Source organism: Lampris incognitus, chromosome 4, assembly GCF_029633865.1.
Source record: "Lampris incognitus isolate fLamInc1 chromosome 4, fLamInc1.hap2, whole genome shotgun sequence".
Classification (NCBI taxonomy): Eukaryota; Metazoa; Chordata; class Actinopteri; order Lampriformes; family Lampridae; genus Lampris; species Lampris incognitus.
In genome coordinates, this window is record NC_079214.1 from 1,207,425 (window position 1) to 1,223,765 (window position 16,341).

Genomic DNA, 16,341 nt, shown 5'->3' on the forward strand with positions numbered 1-16,341 from the left:
GCCTGCTTGGAGTTTGCCAGAAAGCACCTAAAGGACTCTCAGACCATGAGAAACAAGATTCTCTGGTCTGATCAAACCAAGATTGAACTCTTTGACCTGAATGCCAAACGTCACGTCTGGAGGAAACCAGGCACCTCTCATCACCTTGCTAATACCATCCCTACAGTGAAGCATGGTGGTGGCAGCATCATGCTGTGGGGATGTTCTTCAGCGGCAGGAACTGGGAGACTAGTCAGGATCGAGGGAAAGATGAATGGAGCAAAGTACAGAGAGATCCTTGATGAAAACCTGCTCCAGAGCGCTCAGGACCTCAGACTGGGGCGAAGGTTTACCTTTCAACACGACAACGACCCTAAGCACACAGCCAAGACAACGAAGGAGTGGCTTCGGGACAAGTCTGTGAATGTCCTTGAGTGGCCCAGCCAGAGCCCAGACTTGAACCCCATTGAACATCTCTGGAAAGACCTGAAAATAGCTGTGCAGCGACGCTCCCCATCTAATCTTACAGAGCTCGAGAGGATCTGCAGAGAAGAATGGGAGAAATACCCCAAATATAGGTGTGCCAAGCTTGTAGCTTCATACCCAAGAAGACTTGAGGCTGTAATCGCTGCCAAGGGTGCCTCAACCAAGTACTGAGTAAAGGCTGTGAATACTTATGTACATGCAATATTTCAGTTTGCAAAAATTCCTACAAAACCTTTTTCACTTTGTCATTATGGGGTATTGTGTGTAGATTGATGAGAAAAAAAAGGAATTTAATCCATTTTGGAATAAGGCTGTAACATAACAACATGTGGGGAAAGTGAAGGGGTGTGAATACTTTCCGGATGCACTGTAGATATATGTGTGTGTGTGTGTGTGTATATATATATATATATATTGCAGTGAGTCTAGTAAATTCTTTATGAGACAGTACAGGCCTGTTTCATGCCATAAGCATCATCAGCTGTCAGTAACAACACATCACAGAAGGTTGAATCAGTTCATCTGGACACACGTTTACTGACAGAACCGTTTCATCATCGCCTCAGTGACCTCTTCAGTCTCACCTGACTGCAGGTGTCCCCACCCTTATAAACAATACAGTGACTGCAGGTGTCCCCACCCTTATAAACAATACAGTAACTGCAGTTGTCCCCACCCTTATAAACAATACAGTGACTGCAGGTGTCCCCACCCTTATAAACAATACAGTGACTGCAGGTGTCCCCACCCTTATAAACAATACAGTGACTGCAGGTGTCCCCACCCTTATAAACAATACAGTGACTGCAGGTGTCCCCACCCTTATAAACAAGACAGTGGCATAACGATCCAAACGAACGACCAGTTTCATATGTAAATATGGGCGTGACCATTAACTAGAGGCACAGTGGTCATGTGTACTATTCACAGAGGATTTGGGAATGTTTGCAATCACAGCATTGTAAGACAGATGTACTCTTAGGACCCCCCCTCCCCTCGGTTCAGGGATGGTCGTTCCCTCTTCACACAGATGGCCTCTTTTACCCCCCGTTCAAATAATCGTTCTTCCCTATCAAGGATGTTCACATCCTCATCCCTGAAAGAGTGGCCACTGGTCTGTAGATGGTGTAGACTGTGGAGTCCTGGCCTGACATGTTAGCTCTCCTGTGATGTGTCATCCTCTTGGCCTGCGTCTGTTTAGTTTCCCAGATGTACAAGTCACGGCAGTCCTCCCGCCACTTAACAGCTACACTATATTGCTCTGTTTGTGCCGGGGGACCTGACCCTTGGGGTTACAATGTTACAGGTTCATGTAGCAGATGGTTTTATCCAAAGCGACGTACATCTGAGAGTTAATACAACACAAGCGATACAACACTGTATTGTTTATAAGGGGGGTGGGGACACCTGCAGTCACTGTATTGTTCATAAGGGTGGGGACACCTGCAGTCACTGTATTGTTCATAAGGGGGGGACACCTGCAGCCACTGTATTGTTCATAAGGGGGGGGACACCTGCAGTCACTGTATTGTTTATAAGGGGGGGACACCTGCAGCCACTGTATTGTTCATAAGGGGGGGACACCTGCAGCCACTGTATTGTTTATAAGGGGGGGACACCTGCAGCCACTGTATTGTTTATAAGGGGGGGGACACCTGCAGCCACTGTATTGTTTATAAGGGGGGGGGGACACCTGCAGCCACTGTATTGTTCATAAGGGGGGGACACCTGCAGCCACTGTATTGTTTATAAGGGGGGGACACCTGCAGCCACTGTATTGTTTATAAGGGTGGGGACACCTGCAGTCACTGTATTGTTCATAAGGGGGGGACACCTGCAGTCACTGTATTGTTCATAAGGGTGGGACACCTGCAGCCACTGTATTGTGTATAAGGGGGGGGGGACACCTGCAGCCACTGTATTGTTCATAAGGGGGGGACACCTGCAGTCACTGTATTGTTCATAAGGGTGGGACACCTGCAGCCACTGTATTGTTCATAAGGGTGGGACACCTGCAGTCACTGTATTGTTCATAAGGGTGGGGACACCTGCAGCCACTGTATTGTTTATAAGGGGGGGACACCTGCAGCCACTGTATTGTTCATAAGGGGGGGACACCTGCAGCCACTGTATTGTTTATAAGGGGGGGACACCTGCAGCCACTGTATTGTTTATAAGGGTGGGGACACCTGCAGCCATTGTATTGTTTATAAGGGGGGGGGACACCTGCAGTTACTGTATTGTTTATAAGGGTGGGGACACCTGCAGTCACTGTATTGTTTATAAGGGTGGGGACACCTGCAGTCACTGTATTGTTCATAAGGGTGGGGACACCTGTAGTCACTTTATTGTTCATAAGGGGGGGGACACCTGCAGCCACTGTATTGTTCATAAGGGGGGGACACCTGCAGCCACTGTATTGTTCATAAGGGGGGGGACACCTGTAGTCACTGTATTGTTCATAAGGGGGGGACACCTGCAGTCACTGTATTGTTTATAAGGGGGGGACACCTGTAGTCACTGTATTGTTCATAAGGGGGGGACACCTGCAGCCACTGTATTGTTCATAAGGGGGGGACACCTGCAGCCACTGTATTGTTTATAAGGGGGGGACACCTGCAGCCACTGTATTGTTTATAAGGGGGGGGACACCTGCAGTCACTGTATTGTTTATAAGGGGGGGACACCTGCAGCCACTGTATTGTTTATAAGGGGGGGGACACCTGCAGCCACTGTATTGTTCATAAGGGGGGGACACCTGCAGCCACTGTATTGTTTATAAGGGGGGGACACCTGCAGCCACTGTATTGTTTATAAGGGTGGGGACACCTGCAGTCACTGTATTGTTCATAAGGGTGGGACACCTGCAGCCACTGTATTGTTTATAAGGGGGGGGGACACCTGCAGCCACTGTATTGTTCATAAGGGTGGGACACCTGCAGTCAGGTGAGACTGAACAGGTCACTTGGATGATGATGAAACGTCTCTGTCAGTAAACGTTGTGTCCACATGAACTGACTCAACCTTCGGTGATTTCATTATCTGGATTATTGAGCAGCATCAAGATGTTAGTTGAACACAGGCATATTTGCGAGACGGCAATCTGAATCCCTCTCAAGCGCCTGTTCTCCACCCAACACATTGTTGGAGGGCCTGCTTTCTCTAACCCCCCCCCCCCCACGGGCTCCAGTGCAACTCCACTGTCTGCACTGTATATTTAAGCTATTGGCTGCTTAACTTACAGGTCTTGCAGCATCCATTAGAGTCAGTTGTCTCCGTGCCCTGTTGGAGGGAAGATGATTACATCACATGTCTGAGGGAAACACTGAACATCACATATGAACAACTTCCTCAACATCAATGCTGTGGGCTGGTGGAGTTTGTAAAAGGAGAGACACTCACCGGTTCACAGTCCAGAGGGTTGAAGGCAGGGCAGATGAGTTTTGACTCTTTGGTAATGTGTTGTCCATTAACAAACTCACAGGTGTATTTTACACACTTTTCACCAGGGGGCGACCAGGTCTGGTTTACCTGTGTTGACAAATGATGAAAAGAACAGTCAACCTTTCTGTTAACATTCTGTTAAGAATTCGCTTTCTGGGCGTCCAGGTAGCGTAGTGGTCTATCCCGTTGCCTACCAACACAGGGATCACCTGTTCGAACCCCCGTGTTACCTCTGGTTTGGTCAGGCACAGACACACGTACAGACACAATTGGCCATGTCTTTGGGTGGGAAACCGGGTGTGGGTATTTGTCCTGATCGCTGCACTAGCGCCTCCTCTGGTCGGTTGGGACACCTGTTCGGGGGGAAGGGGGAACTGGGGGGGATAGCGTGATCCTCCCACGCACTACGTCCCCCTGGTGAAACTCCTCACTGTCAGGTGAAAAGAAGCGGCTGGTGACTCCACATGTATGGGAGGAGGCGTGTGGTAGTCTGCGGCCCTCCCCGGATCAGCAGAGGGGGTGGAGCAGAGACCGGGACGGCTCAGAATAGTGGGGTAATTGGATGGGTACAATTGGGAAGAAAAAAGGGGGAAAATAAGCCAATAAGCCAAAATAAATTTGCTTTCTCGGTCATTAGATTTCATGAACCAAATCAATAGTTTGTAGATAAACCTACGGGGCTGGGCTGAGCTCTAACAGACATCATGACAGACACTCTGCTGCTTCACCTCCTTTGTTAGAGGCGCCACTGACCTGCACGATGTGTGTTTTGTTGTCTGGGCCGCTGATGATGCAGCTGCTCTGGACACATCTGCCACAACACAGGCCGGCCACAGCCTGGTACTCATGGCCCTGCAGAGAACAAGTGAGTGGACCAGCTGGACTTATTCATCTGCTTACAAAAAGCCAGGGGATACCCTACTGTCCATGTATGCATGAATGTAAGTATTCATTCATTCATGTGTTTGTTTAAAAATAAACAGGCATCAGCTTGTTTTTCATGTGCTCAAAACATCTCCATTACTGATGACAGACGACTACAACTGGCTCTTTTCAAACTATTTGACCAAATAGATGACATTGTTTGAAACCAGGTAGCCTGTCTTACTAAGTATTTGTGATCTTGGCGAGACATCATTCTAAATCGGTTTTCCTGTCACACTTGGTTAAGGACAGATGGACAGACGGACAGACGGACAGACAGACAGACAGACAGATGGACAGACAGACAGACAGACAGACAGACAGACAGACAGACAGATGGACAGACAGACAGACGGACAGACAGACAGACAGACAGATGGACAGACAGACAGACAGACAGACAGACAGACAGACAGACAGATGGACAGACAGACAGACAGACGGACAGACAGACAGACAGACAGACAGACAGACAGACAGATAAGAGTCAACAAGATGTCCGGCGTGTGAACTGTAAAGTCTATCTGTTTGTCGCCACATCATGTTTGAGAGCACCAACCTCTGAGCAGGTGTGGTTGCAGACAGCTGCTGTGCAGGTGATGGTGTGCAGCCCAGTTTTGGGATCTGTGATGTCACTACAGTGACATTCCTCACATGATCCCAATCCTGATGTGGGAATCTTGGAGCCAGGCTAAGGAACACAAATATGCAAATTGGAACAATCCGCCACAAAATGCCACTTTTGATCGACAAGAGACCTCTTTTTTTTTCCTTTGAAATTTTTCCCCCAATTGTACCTGGTCAATCACCCCGCTCTCCCGAGCCGTCCCGGTCTCTGCTCCACCCCCTCTGCTGATCCGGGGAGGGCTGCAGACTACCACATGCCTCCTCCCATACATGTGGAGTCACCAGCCGCTTCTTTTCACCTGACAGTGAGGAGTTTCACCAGGGAGACGTAGCGTGCGGGAGGATCACGCCATTGCCCCCAGTTCCCCCTCTCCCCGCAACAGGTGCCCCGACTGACCAGAGGAGGCGCTAGTGCAGCAACCAGGACACATACCCACATCCGGCTTCCCACCCGCAGACACGGCCAATTGTGTCTGTAGGGACGCCTGACCAAGCTGGAGGCAACACGGGGATTCGACCTGGCGATCCCTGTGTTGGTAGGCAACGGAATAGACCGACCGCCATGCTACCCAGATGCCCCAAGAGACCTCTTTAAGCATTGAAAATAATCTTAAAAATTAACCATCAAAAGACAGCAGTCATATACATACTATATACTAAGAACTTTGGTACAAAACGTGAATCACATAAAAATGTGATGCTTCCTGTCTTTAAAATGTGGAAAACAGGAATCAGAGAGAAGATAACCACGTTCCTACCTGGTACTCAGTTGTGTTGTAGACACACACACCTTTAGGAACTACAACGACAAAGAGACAAACAGGAGATACTATAATCTTATTTGTTGTGTGTCAATATCCATATGCTTTAAACTCAAGTGGACTGTTGAGAGTGAATTCATACAACACTCCTTAAACAGCATCAATGCAGAGTCCCACAGGACAAAGAACACGAAGACAGTTAAAGCCAGGGTCATTAAACCAGTAAAACAGAACAGTTTCATCAGAAGGTGAAAGACGGGACAGAAGTGTGTGTGTATGAATGGGTTTGAATTCACTGAAGGCTTCTGAATGGCTGAAAGTAGAACGAGTCTGTTCCAGAGAGAAAGGGTCTGTTCTAGAGTGTCTGTCCTAGAGCGAATCAGTCTGTTTTAGAGACAGGGAGTGCGCTCTAGAGAGCCTGTTCTAGAGGCAGATGAGCCTGTTCTAGAGAGAAAGAGTCTGCTCTAGAGAGAGAGAGAGAGAGAGAGAGAGAGAGAGAGAGAGAGAGAGAGAGAGAGAGAGAGAGAGAGTCCTAGAAAGAAAGAGTCTGCTCTGGAGAGCAGGAGTCTGTTCTAGAGAGAAAGTGTTCGAGAGAGAGAGTCTGTTCTAGAGAACATCAGTCTCTTCTAGAGAGAAGGAGGCTCTGGAGGAGACACATCTGTCCCAGGCCTGTTTGTTTCAGATGCTGGACATGATGAGAACTACTGCTAATGGTGACTGGAACGTCCCAGTAAGTAATGAACTGCAGCAGTCAAATGAAAAGCGTGGAGGAGTTTCTTCACTTTGCTGAAGGTTAAGGACCAGTGGAGTGGCACACCACAATAGTGAAAGATGAGCTATTTGTCTGGCGTTTTAACCATAATTTTTTTTTATTGTGCAAATGATGTAAACACATTCTTAAGCTTGCCAAGGAGACTGGTTCAGAAAGAGGGTTAAACACACAAGTACACAAACTGGAAACCAGTGAAACTGCAGACTACTGCGTTATCATGTGAAAGTCAAGTATTGGGCTTGGATACTTTCTAAAGGGTAAACTGGTAATTAATAGCTGGGACAATTTGATCCCACCCTCCCAGAGCCTCTGCTTCTGCCTGTGGTGGCACTCAAAGGTACTGTTCCGCCCACTAGCTCCCTCTGCTGGCTTCATCTGTTATTGACCCTCTCTCCGGTAGTTTTCCCCATACAGGCTATTATTAGGCACAGTGCCTCTAATCCACACGACATACCTAAAAGTAGAACCAGCAACAACCGACTATCTGGAGCAAATATCTGCAATTTGCGTCCTATTAGCTGTACTCCTGTTGGTTTTAATTCTGCTTTGACATCAAACAATGTCTGCCTCTTGAATGTGAGATCTATGGGTAATAAGCCCTTTATTATTTTTGATTGTATTGTTTCTAATAATCTGGACTTTTTTATGATTACTGAGACATGGCTGTCCCCAAGGGACGCTGTTCCCCTGATTGAGGCTAGGACCCCTGATTTTGCATATTTTCATATTCCCAGGCCTGGAGGAGGGGGTGGCCAAGCTGTTTTTTATAAGCTAGGTCTTAAGTGCCATCCTGTTACTTTTGGTAAATCTATCTCCTTTTAGGTTTTATATTTTCTAATCACTGGCCTTCCCCTTTTACTCTGCATCTTAATATATAGGCCCCATAATTCAGTTAGTTTTTTATATATATTTTTTAATAATATAACTTTTTATTCAGATCTAATGATAGTTACAGGTCACTACCAATATAACCCCGACCACTCCCTCCCACAACCTATAACAACAACAACATACATTTTACAATACAATAATACAACAACACAACAACAAAACAACAGCACATTGACAGTATGAGAGACAAGTAAATAAAATAAAATAAAATTGGCAAGCCGACAAATTGCTTGGACTGCACATTGTCAGTGTATAGTCAGCAACAGTAAGGTGACTCGGGTGTCTAAGAACACCTCAAATCCCAGCCCCTTGTCCATAGGAAGCCTCTGCAGGGCATTAAAGAATAATATAAAGGGTTGCCATTTTGTGGTGAATTTATCATTTTAATTCAGTTAGTTTTATCTGAGTTTTCTGACCTTTTTTTGTTTTTTTGCATTTCCCCCCCTTTTTGTCCTGTATTGTACCTGGCCAATTACCCCACTCTTCCGAGCCATCCCAGTCGCTGCACCACTCCCTCTGCTGATCTGGAGAGGGCTGCAGACTACCACATGCCTCCTCCGAATCATGTGGAGTCACTAGTCGCTTCTTTTCACCTGACAGTGAAGAGTTTCCCCAGGCAGACGTAGCATGTGGGAGGATCATACTATTCCCCCCCAGCCCCCCCCCCCACAAACAGGTGCCTCGACCGACCAGAGGAGGCGCAAGTGCAGTGACCAGGACACATACCCACATCACATCCAGCCTCCCACCACCAGTAGACATGGCTTATTGTGTCTGTAGGGACACGCGGCCAAACTGGAGGTAACAGGGGGATTCGAACCGGCCAGCCCTGTGTTGGTAGGCAACGGAATAGAGTTTTTGACCTATCTATTGTCATGCCAAAATATGACAGAGTGCCTCTCTTTGGCGATTTTAATATTCATGTGCGTTGTCCTTCCCATTCCCTGATTTCACATTTTTTGGATCTTATTGACTTTTAACCTCATTCGATCTGTTAAAGGGGCCACACATTCCAAAGGCCACATCTTAGACCTTGTACTCTCATCTGGTTTCTGTCTCGATTGTCTTAATCTGGTGGGTATGCCTACTTAAGGTCACTAATGACCTACTGCTGACTGCAGACAGAGGTGAGTGCTCGGTTTTAGTTCTTTTAGATTAAAGTGCTGATACAGTCAATCACAACATTGTCTTACATCGCTTAGAGACTTGGGCTGGCATCAAGGGCTCAGCTCTTAGCTTATTACACTCTTACCTCACCAACAGAACTTTTTCTGTTGTTCTGGGTAACTACCTCCTCAATGGCTTAGTTGAGTTATGGTGTCCCTCAAGGCTCAGTTCTTGACCCCCTTCTGTTTTCTATATACATGCCCCCTTGGCCAAGTCATTCAAAATCATGATGTGCTCTACCATTTTTATGCTGAGGACACTCAATTATACATGCCACTAAAATCCACAGGCCCTAGCGTCCTCGCAAATCTTACAACTCTCCTCTCATTAAATCCATTAGACATTAAATCCTGGATGTCCAAAAATGTTCTCAAATTTAAGGATGAGAAGTCTGAGGTCATTCTGTTTGGTCCCGAAAATTCCATCAGCCCTTTTGTTACTGATCATCTATCCATCCATCCATCCATCCATCCGTTATCCAAACTGCTTATCCTACTCTCAGTGTCACGGCAATGCTGGAGCCTATCCCAGCAGTCATTAGGAAGCAGGTGGGGAGACACCCCGGACAGGCCGCCAGGCCATCACAGGGCCAACTCACACACACATTCACACCTAGGGTCAACTTAGGACAGCCGTTTCACCTGACCTGCATGTCTTTGGACTGTGAGAGGAAACCGGAGCACCCGGAGGAAACCCATGCAGACATGGGGAGAACATGCAAACTCCACACAGAGAACAACCCGGGACGACCTCCAAGGTTGGACTACCCTGGGGCTCGAACCCAGGACCTTCTTGCTATGAGGCGACTGCGCTAACCACTGCGCCACCATGCCGCTTGTTACTAATCATTTCTTTATTTAGATATTTTTTTGCATTTTCTGCCTTTATTTGATAGCGATAGTAGAGAGAGACAGGAAAGGCAGGGGAGAGAGGGGGGATGATATGCAGCAAAGGGCCTAGGCCAGATTCAAACCCTTGCCATTGCAGTAAGGACTCAGCCTTATGTGGTACATTCTTTACCAGGTGAGCCACCAGGGCACCCCTTGTTACTAATCTTGGTGGTTTGTCAGGTAGTCTTCAGCAGGCTGCTAGGAATCTTGGGGTAATATCTGATGCTAACCTCAGTTTTGATAATCAAATCAAACATGTTAAGTCATGCTTTCTCCAGCTCAAGCTAATCTCCAAAATTAAGTCATTTTTATCAATTGCCTATTTGCAAACAGTTGTACACGCATTCCCGGCTTGACTATTGTAATGCACTTTGTTCTGGTATCAGCAAGGGCTCCCTCCACCATCGGCAGCTGGTACAAAAGGTCGCTGCTCGGCTCATTACAGGGACAAAGGCGCATGACTATATCACTCCTGTGCTTGCCTTCCTACACTGGCTCCCTGTTATATTTCGAAAAAAAAATTATTGCTCACTTTTAAGGCTTTAAATGGTCTTGCTCCTACAAACATTTCCGATTTATTGACCTGGTATACACCCTCTCGACCATTAAGGTCTGCAGATGGAGCCCTGCTGGTTATTCCTAGGTCTTGGTTTGTTACAAAGGGTGATGGGAATTTTGCTGTTAGAGCCCCCAAACTATGGACCTCTCTATGCAAGTCTCTAGCTTCTTTTAAACTGTGTCTTAAAACATTTCTTTTTATGAAAGCTTTTACAAATGTTTGATATTTGTTTTTATTTATTTATACCATTTTTATTTTTACTCTTACTTATTTGGTCTTATTCTTATTTTTACCTTGTCTGGTTTTATTTCTTTGTAAATCACTTTGTAACATTGTTTTAGAAAAGTGCTATATAAATAAAAGCTACTATTATTGTTAGCTTTCTAAATCAATCAGGGACATTTAACCTGCAACCTTGGGATTTCTCAAAATCACTTTACGCCTCAATTCCACATCAACAGCCAGAAGATATTCATACGAACCACATTGGTGGGACGGGCAGCAGCTGCCATTGACCGCGGTGACGTTGAGCTGGAAGCCTGGTGGACAGGTGACTGTGGGACATTGACCAACATCACACTCTGTTTGAGGAGAGAAGGAAAGACCATTAATAAGCTGGATTTGGATATTCTTACATTTATCTTTTTTCATTTAACACAGTGGTTCTCAACCAAAGAAGGTTGAATCAGTTCATGGAAACAAGGTTTATTTCATCACTCCTGAACCGAACTGATTCAACCTTCTTTGATTTCCTTACCTGGCTTATTGAGCATGCATCAAGACAGTGGTTCTCACGTTTTTGTTCGCGACCCCCCCCCCCCCACCAGGAAATGTAACTCAACACCTTGATGCAAACACATTGATCACTCATGGACTGTCCGCCCGAGACTGTCCGGGGATTGCCGTAACAGAACACATGAAAGCTACCAGACTCACACAGGAAGACCGTTGCTTTGCCCACTGACGGGACAACAACTAATTCGATTTTGGCTTTAATTAGTTTTTTTAGATTTATTGAAATAACGGCACCTCATGTGCACATACACTTTGACTCTCACAAACACACTCAATAAAATCCATTCAAAGGCAAATTATATCACTAGTACAGGCGATGTGATGTAAAAACCATTCCCCAGGCTAAAATATGTTATTTTAATTTTTCATATTTTCACTCACTCATGGACAAACTGAGAGGGACACGTAGTAGGGGCATTTAAAAACTTTAGTCTTCGATATATTAACTATATACATGTACATTAACCTTGTTGTTCTGGACTGCACCTGCTACAAGTCTGCTGTTGTCCTCGCTCTCCTTCGATTTTCTCGACAACCGTTCCTCCACATACAGTAGCCACCAGGACCGCTGGATCCCTGGATCCTCTTAAGAAGCTGACACTTAAAATGTACCCCTATTACTTGCACAGAAGCTGGTATTGCTGATGTGTCTCTTCAGGTGAGTCATATGACAATAAATTGAATGCATCTTTAAAGGTGATAATGATTTATAGTCGATTTCTTTAACATTCAATGCCTGCAGTGTTTTTTCCATGCTAACCCTGATATGACAAATTATTATTATCTACTAAACATCTGTATGTTTAGTATGCCCGCACTACCAGGCTCAAAAACAGCTTCTTTCCACAAGCTGTTGCCCACCTGAACCTGGCTACCCACTGAATGTCTGTAGATATTTTTACATTTTTAAATATTTTGTACTCCAGCTCTTTTTTAACTGATTTTTAGCTTTTGGTCTTCATGTGTGTATATCTTACATTGTATTTGCTGTGTTTGTCTTGCACTGTTTGGTGAAGCCACAGCCCTCATTTCATTTTTAACATGTGCCTGCGCATTGTTTTTAATGACAATAAATTGAATTGAATTGAATTGAATTGAATTGAATTGAATGATTGCCACCGGGGAAGAATTTCAGCATCTGCTCGCAAAGTTTCCGGACCTCACAACGCCCATCTTCTCATCAGCAGTCACCAAGCATGGAGTGGAACACTACATTACCACCACGGGCCCCCCAGTCTACGCCCGTGCATGGCGCCTCGACCCAGCCAAGCTTGCCATCGCCAAGGAGGAGTTTACCAACATGGAGTGCCTCGGCATCGTGCGCCGCTCCGACAGTCCATGGGCCTCCCCCCTGCATATGGTCACGAAGGCTAATGGTGGCTGGCGCCCATGTGGTGATTACCGCCGCCTCAACAACGCCACGACGCCAGACCGATACCCCGTCCTGCAAATCCAGGACTTCTCCGTGCACTTGGCAGGGGCAGTCATCTTCTCCAAGGTGGACCTACGGAAGATGGCTGTAATCATGCCATTCGGCCTGTTCGAGTTCCTGATGATGCCGTTTGGGCTCAAGGGGGCTGCAGAGACCTTTCAGCGGCTCATGGACTCTGTGCTGCAAGATATGTCGTTCCTGTTTGTTTACCTGGACAACATTCTTGTGGCCAGTATGTCTGCAGCGGAGCACCTGGTCCACCTCCGGCAGCTGTTCGAACGGCTCAGCCAGCATGGGCTCATCGTCAACCTGGCAAAGTGCCAGTTAAGCCTGCCAGCCATAGATTTCCTTGGGCAACAGGTTACAAAGGACGGAGCAACTTCCCTCCCCGACAGGGTGGACGCCGTTGCCAGTTTCCCACGCCTGAACACGGTGAAGTCCCTGCAGGAGTTCCTGGGCATGGTGAAGTTTTACAACCAGTTCATTCCCCGGGCGGGTCATCTCATGCGCCCCCCTGTATGAGGCTCTGAAGGGTAAGTACCCCAAGGGCCCAGTGGACTGGTCGGAAGAGAGAAACCGGGCGTTTGAGGATGCTAAGGCTGCGCTGGCTGACGCCGCCTTGTTGGCGCACCCATCACCAACTGCCTCAGTAGCACTCACCATGGATGCCTCAGATTATGCTGTGGGGGCAGTGTATGAGCAGTGGGTGGGTGGAGCCTGGCAGCCGCTTGCTTTTTTCAGCCGCCAGCTGCACAGCAGTGAGAGGAAATACAGTACCTTCGACCGGGAGCTTCTTGGCCTGTTTGTCGCCATCCGCTGCTTCCGGTTCCTGCTGGAAGGCTGCCGGCACTCTGTGTTTATGGACAACAAGCCACTGACATTCGCTATGGCCAAAGCCACCGAGCCGTGGTCTGGGCGCCAGCAGCACCAGCTCTCTTACATCTCGGAGTTCACCACTGACATCCGGCACGTCACCGGCAAGGACAACCTTGTCGCCGACTGCCCCTCCTGGGCGACGTTGGGGGCCATCCACTTGGGACTCGACTACTCAGCCATAGCTGCAGACCAGGCTGCTGACACCAGGCTGCAGTTGAAGGATGTGGTGTTCGATGATGCCGGGGCCACGCTTCTCGGTGACATCTCCAGACGGGTCAGCCCCGGCCCATGGTGCCCACGGGCTGGCGGCGACGGGTTTTCTACGCCATCCATGGCCTTCCACACCCAGGCGTGAAGGCGTCAATGAAATTGGTGGGGGCCAAGTTCATGTGGCATGGCCTCAGGAAGGACGTCAAGGAATGGGCAGGCACCTGCGTGGTGTGTCAGCGCTCCAAGGTTCACCGCCACACCAAGGCACCCCTGGCGCTGGTCCCAGTGCCTGGGAGGCATTTTGACCATTTCAATGTGGACCTAGTAGGACCCCTTCCCTCCTCCCGTGGTTTCACTCATCTCCTTACCATGGTGGACAGGACCACTAGGTGGCCAGAGGTTATTTCGTTGTCAACCACCACGTCTGTTGAGGTGGCCCGGGCATTCATCGGGTCCTGGGTAGCCCGGTTTGGCACGCCATCTGACCTCACTTCTGACTGGGGCCCGCAGTTCACATCCGAGCTCTGGACTGCAGTTGCTGAAAGCCTAGGGGTGAAGCTGCACTGCACCACGGCATACAACCCGCAGGGCAACGGTTTATGTGAGCGGTTTAATCGTTCTATGAAGGCCGCTCTTCGGGCCAGCCTCACAGACAGTAGCTGGGTCGACTGGCTCCCATGGGTCATGCTTGGCCTGCGAACCACCCCTAAGGAAGACCTCCAGTCCTTGTCGGCCGAGCTCGTTTACGGCCAGCCACTGCGGGATCTGGGGAAATTTCTTCCACACGGTGCGGCACTCTGGTCTGCTGCCTACCAACGGGCTGTGCTCCAAAACGCTGCCGGCGTTTTCACTCCAGTTCCAACTTCGCGGCATGGCCTCCCTCAGTCTTACATCCCAAAGGACCTACAATCGGCTGGGTACGTCTTCATCCAGCACGACGCCCACCGTACCCCCCTGCGGTCCCCCTACGATGGCCCCTCCCGTGTCCTGGCGGCAGGGACTAAGAACTTTGTTGTGGATGTTGGTGGTAAGCAGGAGTGGGTTTCGGTAGACGCCTCAAGCTGGCTCACCTGGACTTGGCTGCTGGTTCAACTGGCCCAGCCCCCTCGGCATGGATGCCCCCCTGCCCCTACACCCGTCAAGAGGAGCCGTTTTGGCCACATTATTCGTCCCTCACCACGTTGTTTTTTTTTCTTTTCCTTTTTGTCACACAGAATTCTGGGGGGGCGTGTGTAGTGACCTACTTGCAGGTTAGATATTCACCATGCGGGCCAGAGACGGTCCCTTTAAGACAGTGGGCGAGGGTTAGCAAGGGGTATTGTGGGTAGACACGAGGCTGAGGTTTTTAGCATAGTGAACTGCTGACTTAGAGTTTGTTGGAGGAAATAAACGACCCCACGGCTGTGTGGTCAAAAGGAGAAGTGGTCTCATCTCCTTTCTTTCATCCTCCACAATACTTATATTTTCAGGAATATACAAGGAATGAGTATATACAGGTGAAACCATTTCTGTGAACTGTAAACAGGATAAAAATAGTGCAAAGAAGTGAAGAGTGCAAGGAGTGCTGAGATAAATATTAAAAGGGTTAAAAAAAATAAAGTTACTCTATGTACAGAATATAGCCTGTTCATATATATAGTAGTGAGCAAAATGTATTGCATATTTGTAGTTTAGACTGAAATAGATATACATGATATGTGGATACAGTGGACTAATATCCACAGTGCCACAGTGAGTTCACACTTCATAAGTGTGACAGCAAGGGGGAAGAAACTGCTCATGTGTCTGGTGGTTTTGGTATGAAGTGTTCTATAGCGCCTACCTGAGGAGAGAAGTTGGAACATGTTGTGTCTAGGGTATGAGGGTCTGCAGTGATTTTCCCCCACCTGTTTCCTGACTCAGGAGGTGTACAGGTCCTGGATGGTTGGCAGGTCTATATTCTTCTCTTCAGACCTGACTGTCCATTATAGTCAGGTCTGCAGAGAAGCTTATCAGTTTCGAACTGCCAACACTCCAGGACCTGTGTACCTCCAGAGTACGCCTTTCTTGGGCCTTTCTTGAAGAACGTAAACGAGTCAGTCAAAGCTTCTTGAACTTTGGTCATGGACTTTGGTCATGGTCAATAGACAAGTGTAAATGATGGAATAGGAGAAAGAGTAAACATGCATTACTGAAGTTAGAGGAAGTTTAAATGCAGTGTTGTAGTGTCTAACTTACCACATGACTGTGTTGGGCAGCATCTGTCTGTCTTATTCACCAGACGCTGGCCAGCTCCGTTGCATTTGAGACTAGGTGCTGCTGGGCATGTAACTGGATTACACTGAACACTCATGGAGTCCTTGTCACACTCACACTGATGGCAGTTGCTTGTCCATGTTTCACCGGGCTGGGGTAAAAGAGGAGCATTAAAAAGAAACAGTAGAAAAACAGCATATTCTTCTTGTGTGAATGCTTATGAGGTACGTGTCTCACCTGTTTGGGCTGACCATCAGGTCCAACACAGTCTGAAATGCAAACAGAAAAAGACA

At 47.7% G+C, this 16,341-nt stretch overlaps 1 protein-coding gene across 1 annotated transcript in view; it reads right to left on the reverse strand.

The window, feature by feature from the left end:
- Window positions 1–16,341, reverse strand: part of LOC130111525 (mucin-2-like) — a 168,681-nt gene that overhangs the window by 3,129 nt on the left and 149,211 nt on the right. Inside the window, exons 40-47 of the mRNA XM_056278748.1 lie at window positions 16,286–16,317; window positions 16,031–16,199; window positions 10,983–11,081; window positions 6,219–6,259; window positions 5,393–5,524; window positions 4,663–4,761; window positions 3,868–3,996; window positions 3,708–3,747 (exon numbers count right to left, since the gene is read on the reverse strand). Coding sequence (XP_056134723.1) covers window positions 3,708–3,747; window positions 3,868–3,996; window positions 4,663–4,761; window positions 5,393–5,524; window positions 6,219–6,259; window positions 10,983–11,081; window positions 16,031–16,199; window positions 16,286–16,317 — 741 coding nt within the window. The remainder of the gene's footprint in view (window positions 1–3,707; window positions 3,748–3,867; window positions 3,997–4,662; window positions 4,762–5,392; window positions 5,525–6,218; window positions 6,260–10,982; window positions 11,082–16,030; window positions 16,200–16,285; window positions 16,318–16,341) is intronic.